Source organism: Xiphophorus couchianus, chromosome 22 (assembly GCF_001444195.1).
Source record: "Xiphophorus couchianus chromosome 22, X_couchianus-1.0, whole genome shotgun sequence".
NCBI lineage: Eukaryota > Metazoa > Chordata > Actinopteri > Cyprinodontiformes > Poeciliidae > Xiphophorus > Xiphophorus couchianus.
The window spans coordinates 1,955,182-1,975,128 of NC_040249.1; the positions used below are offsets into that span (position 1 = coordinate 1,955,182).

General features: G+C 43.2%; 1 protein-coding gene across 2 annotated transcripts; it reads left to right on the forward strand.

Annotated features, from left to right (window-relative positions):
• Positions 1 to 519: 519 nt before the first annotated feature.
• Positions 520 to 19,028, forward strand: ncapd3 (non-SMC condensin II complex, subunit D3). Of its 2 annotated transcripts, none has more exons than XM_028007791.1 (35): positions 520 to 620; positions 2,669 to 2,841; positions 2,979 to 3,147; positions 4,640 to 4,806; positions 5,068 to 5,229; positions 5,356 to 5,417; positions 5,505 to 5,592; positions 6,212 to 6,345; positions 6,623 to 6,695; positions 6,835 to 6,960; positions 8,163 to 8,415; positions 8,521 to 8,559; positions 9,320 to 9,403; positions 9,502 to 9,575; positions 9,676 to 9,810; positions 9,905 to 10,125; positions 11,123 to 11,314; positions 11,880 to 11,977; positions 12,061 to 12,170; positions 12,362 to 12,469; positions 12,867 to 12,981; positions 13,594 to 13,689; positions 13,786 to 14,024; positions 14,101 to 14,180; positions 14,289 to 14,426; positions 15,743 to 15,876; positions 15,987 to 16,195; positions 16,295 to 16,405; positions 16,533 to 16,700; positions 16,854 to 16,963; positions 17,097 to 17,161; positions 17,256 to 17,303; positions 17,437 to 17,499; positions 17,668 to 17,716; positions 18,828 to 19,028. In XM_028007791.1, exons 1-35 carry the CDS (start codon positions 569 to 571, stop codon positions 18,895 to 18,897), a joined length of 4,215 nt encoding a protein of 1,404 aa, XP_027863592.1. In that variant the 5' UTR covers positions 520 to 568; the 3' UTR covers positions 18,898 to 19,028. The 2 variants fall into 2 exon arrangements, with proteins under 2 accessions (XP_027863592.1, XP_027863593.1); XM_028007792.1 differs by having other exon boundaries at positions 2,985 to 3,147.
• Positions 19,029 to 19,947: the final 919 nt, after the last annotated feature.

Sequence of the window (19,947 nt, forward strand, 5' to 3'; positions counted from 1 at the left end):
TGTTAATATATATAAAAAATTCTTAATGCTTTTTTTCTTTTGGTGAAAGATAATGGCTCTTTCACTTCCAGATAGTGGCTCCAGCGGTGTGGTACCTGCAACATAGAAGTTTAAAACTGCAATATCCATTGTCAGTAGTTTTTCAACAATAAGACTTTTTTAGTAAAGGTCTCTTTGCTTAATCATACGTGCAATACTTTGATAATGAGAAACCCTTTTTCCCCTCCATCAGTCAATATTAAAGAAGCTGAGCTGAATTTGCACAGAGCAGCAGGAATACTTGATTTCAGCCGATTTCGTGGATTTCTGTCACTATTTCTATTGATTTTAAAGTTGAGTTTGTTAGAAACAAGTTTTTAAAATGTGTATCAAAAATGTGGCACAGTACTTGGGAAAACTTTGCCATGCAGAGGCGGCCCAGCCTTTCTGAAAAAGGTTTGAGCCGCTCGTCTGAAGCGGGGCGCTCCTGAGCAACAGGTGGCGCTAATGGGACTTGAAAGAATGAACCGGATAAAGGAAGAAGCGCAGCGCTCGCGCTTCCGGGCGGGATGATTTTAAAATAAACAAGATGGATTTGATCGCTACGCTGCAATTTCTGAACCTGAACCAAGTTCCACAAGGTAACACTAAATTATTTGGTTGTATTCATTGCGAAAGCTGAGGAAAATGATGGGTTTTTGGTTCATTCGGTTCATTTGGCTGCGGCTCTTGTCGCAGTTTCCCCGGTTCTGTCAGGCTGGCAAAACGGTCCGATTCTGACACTGGGGTTCGGCAAGATCAGATTTATTAAAAAACAAACAAGCAAAAAAAGCCAACAAATGCATTTTCTGTTTCTAAGGGGGCTGCGAGGCGGTTTTATTTTACATAATATAATATATACACCGATGAAGCACAAAAAAATGCATAAATGTGTAGGAATACAGAATGTAAATAGTCTACGTAAAAAGACTACTTATGTATTTTATGTAGACATAATGGAAAATAGTCCAATATTCCTAATCTCCAAATTAAAGCTAGTTTTAAAGACGATAAAAGAATGCTTATTAATGACTTTAGCGCAATAAGTGCCGAATTATTACCATAAAATGAAGGAAACGTGCTAAACAAGAAAATGTATTCAGTTTAAAACAGGGGTCCCCAAACTTTCTCCTGTGAGGGCCACATAACTTGTCCCTTCTCTGATGGGGGGCCGGGGTCAGTTTGTAACAGAAAAAGTGTGACGATTGTAAGAGTGCTAAACATAAAAATTAATTGTTTTTCAGAAAGCACAATCAAATAACCTTTTCTGGATTCTTCAGAGAACAAAAGTCAGGAAATAACACTATTCATGAAATAAATAACAAAATGACACTGGGTTCTCCACATAAAAAAAAAAGGGTTAGGGTCAATTATATGCATGTATAAAATAGTTACTAACTAATAGTTAATAATAAATAAAGTTCATTACTAAGGAACATTTTATTGCAAAAGTCCAACTTATCAAATAAAAATGCACATATATGAAAATACTCTGGTATTGTTCAGGGGGCCGGACCAAATGTGGAGGCGGGCCGCATCTGGCCCGCGGGCCGTAGTTTGGGGACCACTGGTTTAAAACGTTCCAATCCGCTCAGCCATTGTCAGGTCTTCCGGTAAACAGACTATAGTTTCAAACTTTTAAATAAATGTCGAACTTATTTGTGAATATACATACACACTTAACAAAAAGTTATCCTCGAACGAACAATTACCTAAGTATCTTCCTCTTCTGTTTTGTGAAAAGTAATAAACGAGTATCATCATAATGTTGCTGTAGTCCATTTGAATCAAATTTTCACCTCCACTGTTACTTAGTCCACGAATGTTCTCTTGGTTTTGTCTTATTATTTTCTCCTGTCATTTACAATAAATGTGATGGAGCAAAAAAAAGTCTCATCTTAGAATGTAGCATTTATTCCCTGTTTAGAAAACAAGTGCATCAGCAGAGGATGATCCTTATTATTTCTTATTACTGAGTAGAATTTTCAATGTTGCTATTTTTAAAATTCTGATCACATTCATCTTCTGTAGGGTCCAACCTTTTCAGGACAATAAACAGAATGTGGCTCAGAATGCAATTAATAACCATGTTAAATAGTTATCATTTTATTGGCAATCTAAATAATTGGCAAACGGATATTTCTTGCAACTGAAGTGTTTCCTCCACTGTATGATGGGCCTGGTGGGCCACCAGGCTTTACTTGTGCCCCACCACGCTATGCATTACTTATTTATTTAAGTCTTTTTTTAAATGTTAGCATTTTTTCAGACTTTATAGTTGGTGTTCAGTTATTAATCTTTCAATAACACATAATTATCAAGTGATATTTTCAAATTTCCTGTCAACTTTAAAAAAATTTTAACTGAAAAACATGACGGGCCGCTGCATGAATGACTGGCCTAGCACCAAACCACCGGGCTTATCAGGTTTTCTGGGGGAAACCTCAAACCGACTTGCCTTCTTGGTTGCTACATTGACTCACCTCTTGTATACATTTTTCTAAACATCGGACCGGTTCAAGATGGCTCCCGGAAGTGGGGCTGGTGCCTGTTTATAGTTTTACAGGAAAGTTTGAGACGGTTCCCAAACTTAGTTTCTCTAAAAGTAATTAATAGATGCCAAGTGTCTGACTTGCATTGTGATTTCCAGACTGGGTGGACGCCGTGTGGGACTTGGAGTTCATGGAGAGGAAACCGCTGGACCACATCATAGAGGACGAAGTGTGCGCCAGTGGAGAGAAGTCTTTCAGGAGCCTAATCCACTGTCTGCTGGAACATGCTGCAGATCAGCAGCAGCCTGCAGGCAGGGACGGACCGTCACAGGTCAGCTCTCGTACCACTTCCCTAACAGTTTGCTCTGATTGCTGAGTGTAATATATATCTGGGAAATGCTCTGGAGCTTGTGTTTGCGTCCTGCAAAAATCAGTCTGCTAATCCTCCAGCCCTGCTTGTTTCTAAAGCTGCAGGGTGTCTGGGTGATCCTTGGAGAAAACAGGGTGTCTGTGAAGTCTCTGGTGGCTGTTCTGTCCTCCTTCATCCTGGCAGCAAAGACCAAAGGGGCCAATGTTCAGCAGAGGGTTTGCGGACTCTATGCGGCTTCTGTCTACCTGCTGCTGCTGGGGATCCCAGGTGAGCATATCTGGAAACAATTTGTTAGAGTTTCTGAAATGCCAGAATTTTAATTTGCAACTTGTCTATGTTGTCTTTGATCTTAAAATGTGTAAGCTATATGATTTGTTCTTAGGAAATTGGTCTGATGTAACAACTCTTTAGCTGCAAAGGAGTCAGAAAGATGAACGAATGGTTTTGATATAAATATCAAATGTTTTTGTAGCTACCGTTTTAGTAAATCTGTACAAACTGTAGTCCATAGACAAATTTATGGTGACACTGGATGTGAATCTGTCCTGTGGGTTCTATTGGGTTCTGTTAGGGACTGAACTCACCACAGGGAGGCAACACTGGTCAGCCAGACATCGATCACTGAGGGACTGTCTTCAGTTTTTCCTCCTAAAATGTCCAATGAACTGAAGATGCAGAATTGAGATACTTATTATCCCATCACTATGGAAACAATGATTTACCTATTGGTCCACCATCACAACAGAGCTTGGGTTGCAGTGGTGGACTAAAAATTAATTCTGCTTGACATGTTGCTACGAAAAAAAATCACATATGCCCCGCCACATAAATAAACTGAATTGAATTAAAATGAAGCCATTAATTTGGAAAGTCTTTGAAAAAGACAGATCTGAGCTTCAGTAAACCACATTTGATTGTTTTATTTTCCTCTTCATTTAGTTGTATTTATCTTTATAACATTTTTATGGTTTGCTTTTTTTTTTTTTTTTGAAGGTTAATCAAGGTTTCGCCCAGAAAACTTGCTAAGCCCGGTGGTTGGGCTCTAGGACAGTCATTCATCCAGTGGCCTGTTGAGTTTTTGACTTAAAAATGTTTAAAGTTGACAGAAAATTTTAAAATATTACCTGATAATTATGTATTATTGGAAGATGAATACCTGAACACCAACCATAAAGTCTTAAAAATGTAAACATTTTTAAAAAACTTAAATAAATAAGCAAAGCTTAGCTTGGTGGGGGCATAAGTAAAGCCTGGTGGCCCGCCAGGCTTATAATACACTGGAGGAAACTCTGGGTTAATCATTAATCCATTAGATATTGGCCGTGGGCAAGAAACTGTCTTAACGGGGTAATGGGTTGGTAACGCTGCGGAAGCTGCAGAGATGCAGGTCGGACTGCGACTCTGCAGTTAAACATGTTGCTACTGGTCCGATTATTCTGGGGAACCAGAGAAAACTACTGAGTCCGACTTCGTTTTGTCAAGGTTCCACACAGAAGCAACACTAACTTTAATGACCTCTGATTGGCATAACCAGGTGTCATTACTGCCAGCGTGAATAACAATCTTTAATGTATTTACACTTATGCTTAGCCAGCAGTTTCAGGTAGGAGTTGATGTCGCCTATTCTGGCCCCTGGTAAATATTTGACTATGGTTGCTGCTCTCTTCTGCCATGTTTAGGGGCTGAGGCACACTGACCTCTAGCCCTACTCTGAGGTGGAATCAACATTTTCTTTACTTTATAAATATCTCTCTTCCAGGAAGCATTGCCAACAAGGTTTTCCACGAGGTTTTGCTGGACACGTGTCTTGACCTGACCTTCCACTGCTGGCCCCAGGACTCTGGGAGGAAGCGCAAGAAGGACGGCCTGAAAAGTTCCCAGGCTGACAGCAAACGCTCCAAACCACAGCGGAGAGATGCTCCAGAGGTGCAGCACCAAACCATAAATCAGTCGCAGCCCAACAGATCACCTAGATCTGCTCAGTCCGCTGAACTGTTGTAGCATGCCGCTCCAAACACACACAGGTTCAATGGAGCATCTGCTAAACTCTTGGGAGACAGTTTTACAAAGACATGCTTTACTGTCCTTCTCTCAAGCTTTCAGGTTTTATCACAATCAGATTTAATTGTGCAGACTCCCAGAGATACAAGGCACCACATTGCATTCTTTTTTCTTTTCTGCTTTCAGATGGAAATGGAGGAGGAGGAAGAGGAAGATGAGCTGCATTTTTCTGGGCTGGAGCTGACGAAGATCAGAGACGCTATTGCTGTCTTGGTTCAAAGTCTCCTCCGTCTCCTGCAAACGTTCTCACTTAAAGACAGACCACAGAGTGCCAGCAACTGCACGCAGGTAAGCACCCCCCCCTCCCCACACACACACACACACACACACACACACACACACACAGCAACGCTCTGTGCCACGCTGCACCCTGTCAGCCTGTGAGCAGGTAGAACGTTCTTCTCTTCTCCACAGGTCTTCAGCAAGCTGCTTTACTTGGAACCTGTGTTGAGGGAGCTAACCTTTGCTGTTCCACGGTGAGTTTTCTTTCTGCCGCTGCCACTTTGCAGAAAGGTCCATCCGTCCTGGAGATGAAAGCGGAACTGGTTATCATTTCTTCACAGGGATCTCTGTGAGCTCCAGAGTGTCCCGGAGATGGCCTTCCATGGCCTGAAGCTGCTCTGCTCACCGAGACACGGAGAGCAGAAAGAGGTAGGATCCAAGTTATTTCACCGATACACACATGCTACACGCAACTGGATCAGAACCGGGGTGTAAATAATAGAGCTTTAAAACGGAAACCACCTGGTTCTGATCCAACAAAACCAAATATGCAAATACTGTAAACCTTTTCTCTGCATTATAGGTTTTGATCACCAGTGGGGGGTTTTTAAGAATTGGACTGGACAGTTTGCTTTCCACTAGACAGACTCGTTTTCATCCCTTGACATGACAAAGCCACAGTGTTTTTGTGGGAGTGTCCAGGTTTCAGTCTAGCTTGGTTTAAAAACCAGAACTGGACTTTTGGCTGTTGAGAAACGATTGCTTCCTGGAGGCGTGGACTCTGTTGAGGTTTTGAATTTTACTCCTTTGCTAACATTTGCTCGTGACGTATTTAATGCAGCAATTTGACGCTTAGAAGAAGCTTACCGGAAATGACCTGTGCTGTAAACGACCGTCCTCTGCTAAGGGAGAAAAGGCGGCGTGTTCAGTTTAGTTCCCTATTTGGAATTGTCACCAAGGTGGACTAAACGGTTTGGTTCACTTCCTCTGCTGCCAAGCATGGCTGATTCCCCATACATGTGGTGATTGTCAACTCTGCATCCTTCAGTCCCTGCGGAGGGTTTTCCATCGGCTGCTCTACGTCATCCTGATGATGAGTAAAGGCCACAGCGGGAAGCCGTCCCTCCTTGTACCGAACCAGGCCGTCCTCACCACCCGGGACCTGGCCGTCCACTTTGTTTGGTAAGCAGTTATGCTTAAGGTTAAGTTTTTGTCAGTGGTAAACATGACTGAACTTAGTGAGATTAATGTCAAATTTTATGGTGACATTGAGTGTTTTTTTTTTTTGTTGCTAAAATCACTTTCAGCAGAAAATGACTTGGGTCATTATTTTAGCAAGGCGGTGAAGCGCAGGGGTAGATCACACCATCAACACATTGTGGAGCTGGTGTCTCTATAGAGCTTCCAGGTCTTTCAACATGCTACGTTGTTCATGCTTGTTCTGTTTTTGTGACTCCAGTCATCTGGTGGACGAGCTGAAAGAGCTGGCTTTACCTTTCCTTCAAATCCTCCTGCAGCACATCTGCTTCCAGGTGAATCCAATTCTCGCCTTTCATTGGCTAATAATTAGTCGTCCCTCGCTTCCGTGGTGATGGGAGGTCTAGCGGTGACAGCAAATATTTTCCGCGCTGCCCGATTGCTCAGTCACGGTTGTGTTGTGCTGCTGTGTAGATGGTGGAGAAAAGCGAGTATCGTAACCATGGAGCCCAGGCTGTGGGTATGCTAACATCTCAGATGGCCGGTATGGACTACGCCGGCTTCATAAAGTGGCTTTTCATCTTCTCTGGTCATTCAAAGGTAACACAAGACTTTTTTCTTTTTTTTTGTGCCTCATCATGAGGCGTAGACTTGAGCAAGTTTGTAAAAGTGTGAAAAAAAAAAGTACTTAGCTGTTCTCGCGGTATGGTGTAATGTTAGTGGCTCCATATAAACCTTATATTATGTCGGACTCGGGACATTCAAGGTGAGCCAAGGCATGAAAAACGCCTTGGCTCACCTTGCTGTGATCTTTGCTGTGTAGGTCACAGCAAAGAAGGATGATCCGAAACGTGCGATTGGCTGCTTCTGTCTTCGTTGCGATTTCCAAACAAATATGGTGAACGGAGACTCTGAATGAACCACAGTAAAAGAAAAGTTGTCAATGGCTCAATTTGTCTGAAATATGGAAGTACTTGGATTTAAAAGATGACAAACAGGACACTTGTTTTGAAACAGAGGAGAAGCTGCAGCGACTGATGAGCGTGACGAATCTACAGGAATTTCTTCGCCTTTAAAAGCAGTTCATTGTCTGTCTGTTATGTTATCCTATTTTTTTTTCTGCATGTTTGACATCAAGCAGGCTGTAGGTGACACTTCATACTGTGAAGTGCTTACATTTTATTTTGTTGGACACATAAAAAGAAAATGTTTATGTAAAAATAAAAAAAAAGTAGGATAATTGTTTAGAATAACTGATTAATTGAAGAATTAGACAATGAATCAACAAAAAAAACATTGTTATTGACATCTCAATTTCTCATAGTGTGACAATGCCATTGTTTCTGTGCTTTACATAAGACAAAAAAGCCACATTAAGATGGAGAATAAAGAACGTTTATGTTGCATAATTGTGATATTTGAAGTTTTCCTTAAAGTAATGTTAAAACCTCACTACCGTGTCTCGTCCAGAGACGGTTGCTACAGACTGTGCTTAGATATTTAGTCGTAGGATTTCTGCTCAGCTTCTTCCTGGTTCCAGGTTGAAGTGAGTTATATGGTCAAACATTGTATGGCAGCACCCCAAAATAAGGAATTGCCATTGTCAGGCGAAAACTTAGATCAGGCAGCTGAGCCTGCTGGCTTGGGGGAAAACCTCAACCCAAAACTATCCAAGATGTTAAAATGTTTTAGTCTTCTGTCGTACTGAAGGAAAGAACCGAAGGCTAGTTTTCTTGTTAATGGTGTTGCTAAAACTGGATGTCTTTCCAGTCTGACTGCGCAAGGTGCTGCTTTTTCTGCAGATGGTGCACCGCCTGTTCTCTGTGGACGTGGTTATGGTTTTGCTGACTCAGCCGGAGAGAAGCTTGGAGGAATGTCAGGATCCGGAACTCGCCAGGTTCCTGCCACACAAGTTCCTGATCCAGGACCTGTTGTTCGCTCGACGAATGGATGAGTCCCCCACCGTCCAGGGCCACGCCCTTTCCTGCCTGGCTCAGTGTCTGGAGCTGCCGTCGCTCAACGTCACCCGGGCCGTCCACACGCTCTTCTCTGCCAGTGAGAAAACACCTAGACTCTAGGGCTGGGCCATGTGGACAAAAAAAAAAAAAAACATTTCTACAACAAACACCAACATTAATATATCCACATTTTCTGTTTTAGCTGGGACACAGACGGTGCTGGAAGAGGAGCTCACCACAGGTACAGCCTGACGGTCCCTGGCTGAGAGCTTGTTGGTGTGCTGGACAGATAACTCACAGCACGAAAACATGCTCACTGTTAACAAGGGCGTTAGCTGCAAGTGTGTATTTGTGAAGACGCATCACTGCACAGATCAGACAACAATTTCGTACGTGTGTTTATTGCTTAAAAGTTCCACAGCAGACGACTTGTGGTCGATTTATGGGGAAGCATTAAACTCCAAACTAATGCAAACTCATGATAAAATGTTAAGGATTTCTAAAACTGAATTGCTTAAACGGTCAATATAAACAAGGTTGCGTTTATATCGATTAGGTCTTAGAATGTTGTGAAAACAGCTGCAGTTCAATAGGAATCCATGTATCCGTGTGTGCATCAATCATCTTCCGCTTAAGGAACAACCTAGTTTGCAACCGAGTTTACAGCAAGTGGAATTGCTGTAAACTCGAAAACGGTAACAGCCAGAGCTGTAGAAATCTTTTTTTTTAAATCCGACTCTTGGGTTTATTTTAAGACCTAAGCTGAACTGAACTGTCTGGCTTTTAAACTCTAAAATATTCAAGAGGAATGTTAATGTTGTCTTTTTTGTTTTTATGGTGTTTTTATATGTAAATAAGTGGTTTTAGAAAGATGGATGTGAGGAAGTTGGCCTGGGTGATTGTTGACATTTTTCAGCAGATACAGAGCATATGGATCCACTAGTTGTTTTTTTTTAAGTGGACCAAAGTACTGCGTGTTGATAGATGCCTCTGTGTTGTAGGATCTTCTAGCTCCCAGAAAACCTACCAAACTCTTCCCTTCAGGACGGTGGAGCTCAGCAGTGCTGATGGCTCCAGCTGCGATGGTGAGCTTTTTTTGTCTCATACGTATGTCCCGGTTTAGTCAGCGTATTTACACGCCGACAAATTGAATGTCAAATGTCATGTTGTATTTTCGCTCCAGCTAAAGAGAACCTGGCCCTTCTCCTGCGCCGCGTCCGAGACTCTAAAACCAACGTGAGGAAAGCGGCTGTGCAGGTGCTCCGATCAAACCGTCGTCGCTCGGCTTCACGTTTTCCGGCTGTATGTGTTTCACCTCGTTCTGCTTCGTCCATCTGTTCCGACGTCCGTTGTTCAGGCTTTGGTGGGTCTCCTGAAACACGGCGTGATTCCCACAACCCGGGAGAACCTAGAAACTCTGGCGGAGCGCAGCAGAGACCCGGCTGTGTCTGTGAAGAAGAAGGCCTTACAGTGCCTGGGAGAACTGCTCACCGTGAGACTGGATCCTTCGCTGTCTTTCTCGTCAGAGGTCAGCTAAAAATGTGACGATTAGGAGTCATGAAACGACTGCTTGATGTCCCCACCAGGCCAAACCAGGGTGCGTGGAAGTCCAGAAGGCGTGGCTGCTGTGTGTGATCCCAGCTGTGGTGGACTCTGAGAACTCTGTGCAGGATAAGGCGTTGGAGGTTCTGGACCAGGTTCTGCTCAGTCAGGTGAAGCCCTACTCTGAGAGGTGCCACCTGGACCACAGCGAGAGGCTGACCTGGGACCTGCTTGACCTGCTGTGTAATGAGTGCCGGAACCTCAGGTCAGGACGGTTCTCTGTTTGTCCCTCACAAACCTTGTTGTCTCTTTTCTGAACTCCTGCAGAGATGAGCAAATTAAACTCATTGTCAGTCGGCCGAGCAGTCTGCCATGTTGGATAGAAATTTGAATTTGATAGATTTTTATGATATCAGACAAAAGTTTGATGCATTCAGAGTTTGGATGAATCTGATTCCTAAAATTGTTCAAGATGAACTGCTTCCCAACAGGCCTCAGATAAACAACATATGGCTTATTAATGTTTTCCACACATTTGACTCATCGACGGCTAGCAAACATGGGCCACCTCTATAAAAGCTGGCGGTCCGCCAGGCTTAAAACAACACTGGGAGAAATGCGGAACATGTGAATGTTTGAATGTAGTGTGAAGCACTTTGCTGTCCTCTGGACTTGATATTGGACGACTGGTCAAAATTGCAATTTCACGCAAAATCTGCGAATGACGACTGATTTTGCATTAACAGCTGCAATCGCAAATTCCTGGAGTGACTGTACTATAGATATATTTCACTCCCCGTTAGGAACCACTGCTTTCACATGACCAAACAAATACCATATGACCGACCTCCTCTACTACCCCTCCAGAAACAAATGGCAGCAAGATGGAAATAAATATCAGCTTATATCTGCCAACTGGACCGATACCATTGTTTGTGTCGATGTATCGGCCATCCCTAAGCAGAACCGAGGCATTCAGAGTTCTGTGGGTGGTTTTTAGGACAGATTGAATTGGGGTTCTAGGACCCAGAAGCACATTTGGGATAAATCAGAGGCAGCAGATCAGCTCAAGCACCTCATCACCGCAAAGCATGGCAGAGGAGGAATGACCTGTGGCCTCTGGGCCGATCAGTCCAGTTGGTTTTTAGTTCCACAATATAAAGTAGCATCACATGTGTAGTTGTTTGTGTTTTTAATGCCCAGAAGTAGAAGAGTAGATCATTTACAATAATGAGATAAAGATGTTTGGTTTTCCTTTACAGCCGGTACTTCAACAGGGCCTTCACCATCTGGTCCAAACAGAACAAGTTCACCCCAATATTCATCTCTAACCTGATCTCCCACACGGAAACGGAGCACGCTGCCGGGGCCTGGCTGCTGCTCTCCAAGGTCGTCTCCTCAGTGTCCACAGTGCAACACGGCAAGATCCTGGAGGCCTGGGACAGCATGGTCAGGTGAGAACATCAGCTTTTATTCACAGTGTGAACGTGAAATCCCTGTACATCCACAAGGTTTCACAAGGCACTGAGGATGATGCTGGCTAAATACGTCTCACAGATCGACACCAGCTCGCCACAGTGTTGGTTCAGGAAAGCCTGATGAAAGAGAAAAAAATCAACCGCATTCTTCATTTTTCCTGAATTGATGAGCATGTTTAAGCTAAGAGTAAAACAGTTTTCTGGTTTCCCCCAGAAAACTGGCTAAGCCTGGTGGTGCTAGGGCAGTCATTCATCCAGCAGCCCGTTGTGTTTTTGAGTTAAAGAATGTGTAAAGTCGACAGGAAATTTGGAAATATCACTTGATAATTATGTGTTATAGGTAGGTTTGGAAGAATAATACCTGAACACCAACTGTAAAGTCTTTAAAAAATGCAAACATTTTAAAAAGACTGAAAATAAATAAGCAGTGCTTAGCCTGGAGGGGGCACAAGTAAAGCCTGGTGGCCCACCAGGCTTATAGTACACTGGGCGGAAACCCTGCATTCTACATTTTAATGTTGACTTTCTTCTGTTTCCGTAGATCACATGATGTGGATGTGACTAACTGCTGTCACATCCTTTCTGTTGTCGGAGACATTGCTGCTCATTTAAACGAGGACACCAGGGGCAGGATAGCTGGTGAGGAGCTGGACGCGAATCTGTCCTGGAGGACTCATCAGCCGTCCTAATGTCTCTCCCTCAATTTGTCCTCTCTTAACTAGCTGATCTGATGTCGTGGCTCAAGACTTTCAGTCTGTCTCTGGAGGTGATCAGTGCAGCCATGCAGACGCTTTACCAAGTTGGCTGCAGTGAAGACTTCAAACACACACAGGTTGGAAAATGGGAAACATTAACTCTGCTCGTTCGTATAGAAATATTTGGACTCTAATTTCTGTCTTTGTAAATCACTACAGAGCTTCAGAATGACGTGATTAGAAACTGGCTTGTTTTACTCTTAGCTTAAACATGCTCATCAATTCGGGAAAAATGAAGAATGCGGTTGATTTTTTTCTCTTTCATCAGGCTTTCCTGAACCAACACTGTGGCGAGCTGGTGTCGATCTGTGAGACGTATTTAGCCAGCATCATCCTCAGTGCGAACGGAACCCAGAACCTCAACGAGGATCTGATGGTGAGGCTCCTTCAAACCTCACCGCCACCCTCACAGTGGAAGTTAACAATTATCTGTCGGTACCCGAAGCTGTTGCAGTCGGCGAGAATACACATTTCATCGTTGTTTATAGTAAAATCCATATTATGACATTAGAAGTTATCTACATGATCGTGCCGTTCAGGAGAAAATGATCACTACTGTAATTGTGACAGAAATCTCTGTTTTGAAGAGTGCCGAAATAAATGAAAAGATTTCAGCTCCCATGGACCTGTAGCACAAATTATTTAAGGACATTTCTTAATAGTAATTAATAGCAAAGGGTTTCACTCTTTAGAAGAAAGAGCAGCTGTTCCTCAGTGGTCTGTGTGCCTCGTTGGGAAGTGGCTCCTCTGATTGCAGATGTTCTGTGTTCCAGATAAAGCACCTCCACACTCTGGGCGTGGCCTCGCTTCACTGTCCAGCGAAGGTTGGCAAGAGGACGGTGCTGCTGGTGGAGTCTGTCCTCACCTCACATTCCGAGAAGCTGGCGGGTTCGAAAGCGTTCTGTACCTCACTTAGACGTCAGCGGATCACTGTTGACCTGTTGACTCCATGAGCCAATTTGGCCTACATTCCTTAAAAGAGAGGCGACTGATTGCAGATTTCCTTAATTTTGGGAGATCGGTGATCGGCCGATTTTTACGTGAAGCCGATCTCATCCACCGATCTTATCTAGCTTGTCAAAGGTCTAAGAATCAACCTCTGTCCTCTTTTGCTCTCCAATGAGGAAGGTTTGACTGACAGACCGGCTCACTAAGTTCTGTCTGCACATTTATAATTAACAATAGTGACCCCACTGTTGCCAACTCAACAACTTTCTTGCTATATTGAGCAAGATGTCAGACCAAAAAGATTGATATCGGCCAAAATCAGAATCGGCAGGTTAAGCTTTTTAAAATATCGGCGATCGGCCAGAAAACTGCAATCGGTGCACCCCTAAATATAACCAATATTTATTTTGCTGACTTCTTTGCAGATATCCAATCAAAATCTCTTATTTTTGTTTGTTTTTGCCTTTTTTTTAATGGTCTAAGAACAGTGTTGTAAGAAAAACATTTGTTCCTGACTGACCCATTCTGTTTTCTGCTGCTGGTGACCAACAGCCCGTCAGGAGGAGCTGCCAGCATCACTGCCTTTGTCTCAGTTCAGAGAAAACTCTCTGCCCACCAGGATCAAAGCCCATGGCGTGATCACATTAGGTGAGCTCTCCCGTTGCTCGATCTCACACACACACACACACACACACACACATACACACACGTTTTAATCACTCCATCCGCTCTCTGTGGCATCAGGGAAGCTGTGTCTGCAGCACGAAGAACTGGTCCAGAAATACCTGCCGGTGTTTGCCAGAGAGCTGGAGGTCGGCACAGAGGTCGCGGTGCGCAACAACATTGTGGTGATAATGTGCGACCTGTGTGTTCGCTACACCAACATCGTGGATCACTACATCCCCAACATCTCGGCCTGCCTGCGAGACGATGAAGCCGTCATCAGGGAGCAGACTCTCATCATGCTGACCAACCTGCTCCAGGTACGTATGAGTGACTACTGCCGCCACGACCTTCCAGCTGTGGGTCTGACCCTCCGTCCTGACTCTCTGTTCCCAGGAGGAGTTTGTGAAATGGAAAGGCTCTTTCTTCTTTCGCTTTATGGTAGCCCTGGTTGATCCAGTTCCTGCCATTGCCAGGTAAATTACAACAGGAAGTCCTCCAGAGTCTGTCTTTGACAACAAAGCAAAGGACTGTTGTATGTAATGAACGCAGCCGACGTCATGCCTGCTCCTTTCCTGTTGCAGTCTGTGTGAATACTGCCTGCTTCATCGGCTGCTCAAGAAGAACCCTGAGATGTTCAGCCAGCACTTCATCGAGTGCATCTTCCACTTCAACTCGTACAACAAACACACGTTGTACAACAAGTTCCCTCAGAGTGAAAGGTACCTGATTAAAGATGCACCGATCACAAATCTGCAGCCAATTTCTACTTTTGGTAAAGTTTAAAAATACCAATTTTGGCTCATTTTTTTTTCCTCTACAAACTATAAGAATGCGTGGGGACAGCACTGACAACAATTGTTTTTTGTTTTGCCCTTGACTTTTGGTTGTGGTTTGTCATTAATTTATTGTTGTAGCAGAGGTGATGTCACACTGTGTGTGTTAGAGATGGAAAATAAGGGTTTTACTTGACTTTGCAACTGACATTTTAAGTAGGGCCAGGACTTAAACTTGTTAATTTTGAATAATTAATTAAATTAATTTTAATGCGTTCATATTTTCAATGCAGTTACTTGGGAGTTTTTTGTTTTACATACAAAAATCAACAGTTGTAACTTTTGTATTGTTCCTGGTACGTCTGTAAAACCGTCGCTCAAGCAACATCCACAAAGAGCAGCGATGTCCATCAAAGCCACTTCTCTTGGCCCATTGGGGATTAAAGTTTGCTTCAGAAAATGATCTGATGGGACCCATGTTAATTTTGAGAGCAAACATTTAGTTAGAGTTAGTCTTAGTCTTCTGACTTGACTGTAATTTAATTTTAGTCTTAATTTATTCATCAGAATTGCTTTAGGCTAGTCTTAGTTGACTACAGTAAATTTTTAGTCTTCTACATCTAGAGTAAATTTAGTCAAAATGTCGTCAATTTAGTCACTTATTAACACAAATGAATCTTGTTTTAACCAGATGTGGCATAATGTTGTTGTCTGAATGTGCAATAAAGCAGATTTGACTGGCGAGGCTTGTAAACTAGTGAGAACCTTCCATACAAACTGGTGAGAAGCTTTCATATAAACAATTCAGAACCTTTCATTTAAGCTAATTAATAGCTTTCATATTGAAGCCCTTTCATACAAACTGGCGAGAACCTTTTTATATGAACTCGTCCAATATTTTTTTAGTGCAGTTGAAATGGAACGGTGTTTCAGTGAATGTCGTGTGTATGAAAGTTAATTCTGATTAATGTTCCTGGTGGCACCAACTTATCTGTCAACTGACACAAGATCATGTTGATTAGGTCGAGAGGCTCTGGGACGCAGCTTTCCAAAAATAAGTAACTGTTGACCACATGGCATCGTCGGTCATCCAACATGTTTGTCTCCTACTAGGTTTGGTGTAAATTGGTTTCAGTCTGAAAACCTTCTGGTCACCAGCAGACTTCTCCTATAATAATCATCGCTGACCTGCTTTCTCTCTGCTCACACAGTGAAAGCCCGTCTTTATTTGACGCGTTTTTCTTTGCGTTTCTTTTGTGAAGAGAAAAGGTCTTGTTCTCCCTGAAGGGCGCTCAGCACCGCGAGAAGCGCTTTCGCATCTACCGCTTCCTGTTGGAACACTTCACAGACGCCCAGCGCTTTAACACCGCCAACAAGATCAGCCAGACCATCTTAGGTAGCCACACGGCTGCTCACCGACCTCACAAATTATAGCCTGGAATTTGGATCAGGCGAGAGACTTGGACCTCTTTGTAAATGGCTTTCCTTTTTTTGTTTCTATCCCAGCATGCTTTGCGGACGAGGAGCTGCCCCTGGATGCAGACGGTGCCGAGATTTTGTCAGAGACCTTCAACGTGTTGAGTCTCAAAGAATTGAAGCTGCAGGCATTTTCAGCACCAGCAGGGGGTGCTGGGAGTGAGGAGCCGGAGGATGAGAACGTGGCCGCCATGACTAAGGCCGTCCTGCAGGTGGTGCAGAAGAAGGTGGTGTCGCAGGTCGGAACCCTTCCCATGAGAACTTTGCGACTTTCTGCTGCTACATACATTCCAGCTGTGCAGAGACTGAAAGCGTCGCTCCGCTGCTCTTGTCCCCAGGTCCAGAAGAAGGCCTTCATCGAAAACACAGTTCCTCTAATCATCAGCTTAAAGAACCTTCTGGAGCAGAAACAATCCCCTGTCCTCAAAGACCTCATGGGCTACCTTAAGGTACATGTTTTGTACTCGTGTAATTTTTTGTCGTCACTCTTCCAAAGAAGAATTTCCAACTAAGATTCATAAGGATAACATTTAAGTGCAGTTTTATTCATCAGTTGCGTTCCACGTTCTCCATCAGGTGACGATGCAGGACTACCGTAACGAGGTGAAGGAATTTTTCGCCGGAGACGAGCAGCTGGCAGCTGAAGTGGAGTTTGCTCTGAAGATGGCCGAAAAGGAAAGGGAGGTGCAGGAGCAGATGGAAAACTGCAGCGTGACGCCCGGCGCCCAGACACCCACCGCGAAGGTTATCGAGCAGAGAGCGAACGTCACAGCAAACTCTTTTAATTTATTCTGGTGTAACATCCAGACGATCGCCGTAGAACATCTACCATGCTCCAAAAAGTTGTGAGTTTCTGACTGCCGCTGAAGCCGTCATCGCTCTTGCCTCTCTCCTCAGAGTTCGGATCCAAGGTCTCCCGCCAAGAGAGTCCTCCTGCCCTTTAACTTCGCCACACCACAGCCGACTCGTCCAATCTCCGCCTTGTCCAGACTGGGCCTGACTGACAGGTAGCTTCTACTATTCTAGATCTCACCCTGAGGCAGCACAGATACACGGCCAACAGAATCCACCTGTAGGTCCGCGCACAGGCAGGAAATATCAAGGGAAATGTATGCGACCGTGTTTGTCGTTCTCCATCAGGCGAGCAGGCCCATCCAGGCAGGAGGAGCAGAGTCAGTCCAAGTCTCTGACTCTGGGAAGAACAGGTGAGAACCGCGGAACCCATCCTTCACGATCACATCGGCTTCTTTCTACAATCGGGGAAACATCACTTTTTTTTTTCTTGATGTTTTCTTACAGCGATAGTTAAAGGAGGGGTCAGCGACAGAGCCTTCAGCACCCCTAAAGGTAAGAGTCCTTCCTCCTACATACCTCCGTCGTTTGTGCGTTGGTTCAAATGTTCAACCTTTACATTGAAGGCTCGACCTTTACTACTGTTCTTTTCGGAAACATGGGAGCTGAATATTTGTGTCTTCCGCAGGTTCCAACCCCAGCCTCACTTTTAACGAAGGACTCAGCGCAATCTTCAGCGACCAAGGAACAAGTAAGATTTTCCCCGTGGTTTTTTCTTTTGTTTTGTTTTTTTAAACGTGCCTCTCTAAAGACTGTTTCTGTGTTTTAGTTGTCAAATGGAAGAGAAGGGCACTCTGTCCCCTCCAGGGTTCCACACGTCCCAGTTTGTGGTAGTAAGCTGTTTGTTCTGTCCTTCCAGGTCCTAGTGAAGAGTCCAGCATTCTGCATGTGAGACCAAATGAACAGACGTAAGTCTTAACTTTACCCTCTAAACCCCGTACACAGAGATTTTCCCAGGGTTTCTCTCAGGTAGGTCGTACAAAAGCATTTGCCCCCCCTCAGATTTCTTCCGTTTATGCCTTTTTCCTCGTATTTAAATGTTTCAGATCAAACAGTCATTAAAACACAAAAATTTGAATAAATACAAAGTAAAAGGGAAAATAAAAGGGCTGTGTAATTTTAGCGATTCTACAATATTTATCAATATTTCCCCCAGAAAGTATCGATTTTTCATCCGCGAGTATCGATACATTAAATCCTACTTTGAGTTTTATCCACAAATCCACATGAATTAAATGACAGCTGTCGCACATTACTTTTTTTTTTACCCAGTTACACATGTACATTAATCTGTTACCATTAATTAAACAATGAAATGAAATAGATAAATGACATTATCTAATATAAGTGCATAAGACAAAAAAGGTTCCTTTTCTGCATAACCAAATACATAAAGCCACACAATTAGCATTTAAACAAAGCAAATGTATAACAAAAACATTTATTACACCAGCAGTTCAATTAATTCAATGGAACAGTTACAAAATGTCACCAAAATCACCCTGTCCCTCTAAAATCTTAAGAATATATCGTATCGTTTGCTGAATATCGTGATAGATATCATTTTGTGAGCAGAAAATCACACATCGTATAGTATTGTGAGATTTGTGTATCGCCACAGTCCTAGTTGGTAATATAATCGTATTGTGGAAAAAAACGAGTTTGAACAACGTAAAAGTTGAACAAGTTAAACACTGAAGCTGACACTGAAACTGTACCCAGAGGAGCACGAAGGCACACAACACTCACTTTTAGACCAATATACTATAACGCAAATACTTATTTTTTCTTTTTTTTTTTTTTTTTATGTACGCTGTTTTTCAAATCCTTTTTTTTTTTTTAATATGTTGATGATGGAGGTGGTTTTCTCAGACACAAGTATACTGTTGTCATCTCTCTTCATTCAGTCTGTAAAGCGACGTTAATGTGCATCAGGTTTTATTTCATTTATTAAAGGTGAAAGAAGCACCGTTTTTAAACTTCATGCTGCAGTGTGAATCCTGACTGGTTGTCTTTCAGGGCCCCGGGGCCGAGGCGGTGGAACGTGCAGTCCCCTCTTCAGCAGAGGAAAGCATCATCTAGAGTTTAGATGTTCCAGCTTCTCCATACTACTTCCTGTCTTTAATACTTAATCTCTTCCTGTTTCCAGTCTATTCAAGCTTTGATGTTTCTGTCAGCGTTTTATTTTCTATGTTTGCTAATAAAAGAGATCTAAAACGACGCGTTTAATGTACTTTCTCTCCGTATCACGTTTTCACGGCAGGTAAAAAGTTTGCGTAGGTTACCCTGAGGGCCTACGGTTGACCTACACACTGGTACCTCCCACTCACACTGTAAGGCTTTGTCTCGGTCAGCGTTACTGAAACGCTTTTCCTTCTCAGGTTTTTTGAGATCAAAAGGAAAGATGCAACATCCGTGATCGTATCTGCTTAGAATAACAGGGATTTCCTTCCGGCGTGCTCGCAATTACTCCATGGACTTAAAAGGATCCGAGAGACAAACGGCTTGAGAACATACAGTACATCCGTCTAGAGCAATTTAGCCAAATGAAACTGCCGAGAGGAGGTTGCTTAAATATTTGAATGTGCCACTCTGACAGTCCACAATCTTTACTTTCGTCTTTAATTTGGGGCTTCTACCAGACGTTTGACTGTAGCGTTGTGGAGAAGGTTGTTTTCTCTTAGAATCTGGAAGCTTTCTCTCAAGACAATTTGTGTGTGCCTTACTCTTTGTAAAAATTGCTGACGGGAGGCAGACCTCATGTTGAAGACATTCAGCTCAATTCAAAAATACTGTACAACAAAGGGAAATCGATTGCTGTCGTAACTCATCTCCCAAGTTTCTTCAGAGAGTCATTACGGACGGTAACACTGTGGGCAGAAAGGATCTCCAGTAGAAGTCAGTCTTGCAGAGCGTCTGAAGGTGCCTCTGACTGAAGACTGTCATGACATGCTAACAGTTCCACAGTAGCATGTCTTAGATAGGGTTTGCATCAGTGCAAATCCACCTTATTGGCTTTTGCTGCTCCTCTTCAAATGTCTGTGTACAGTCAGACATCTTCATTCAGGTCAAAGTGGAAACAAAGTCAAAGTCCTTGTTTGTGTGCTCAAATTTGTCAGAAGAAGAGGTGGATTTTCCA

Bases quoted from the DNA above. Each gene is read 5' to 3' on its own strand.
- ncapd3 (XM_028007791.1), top strand. From the start codon at position 569: ATGGATTTGATCGCTACGCTGCAATTTCTGAACCTGAACCAAGTTCCA. The intron at 14,181-14,288 runs GTAAATTACAAC...TTCCTGTTGCAG, and splicing joins CCAGTTCCTGCCATTGCCAG to TCTGTGTGAATACTGCCTGC. The intron at 17,500-17,667 runs GTAAGATTTTCC...CTGTCCTTCCAG, and splicing joins CTTCAGCGACCAAGGAACAA to GTCCTAGTGAAGAGTCCAGC.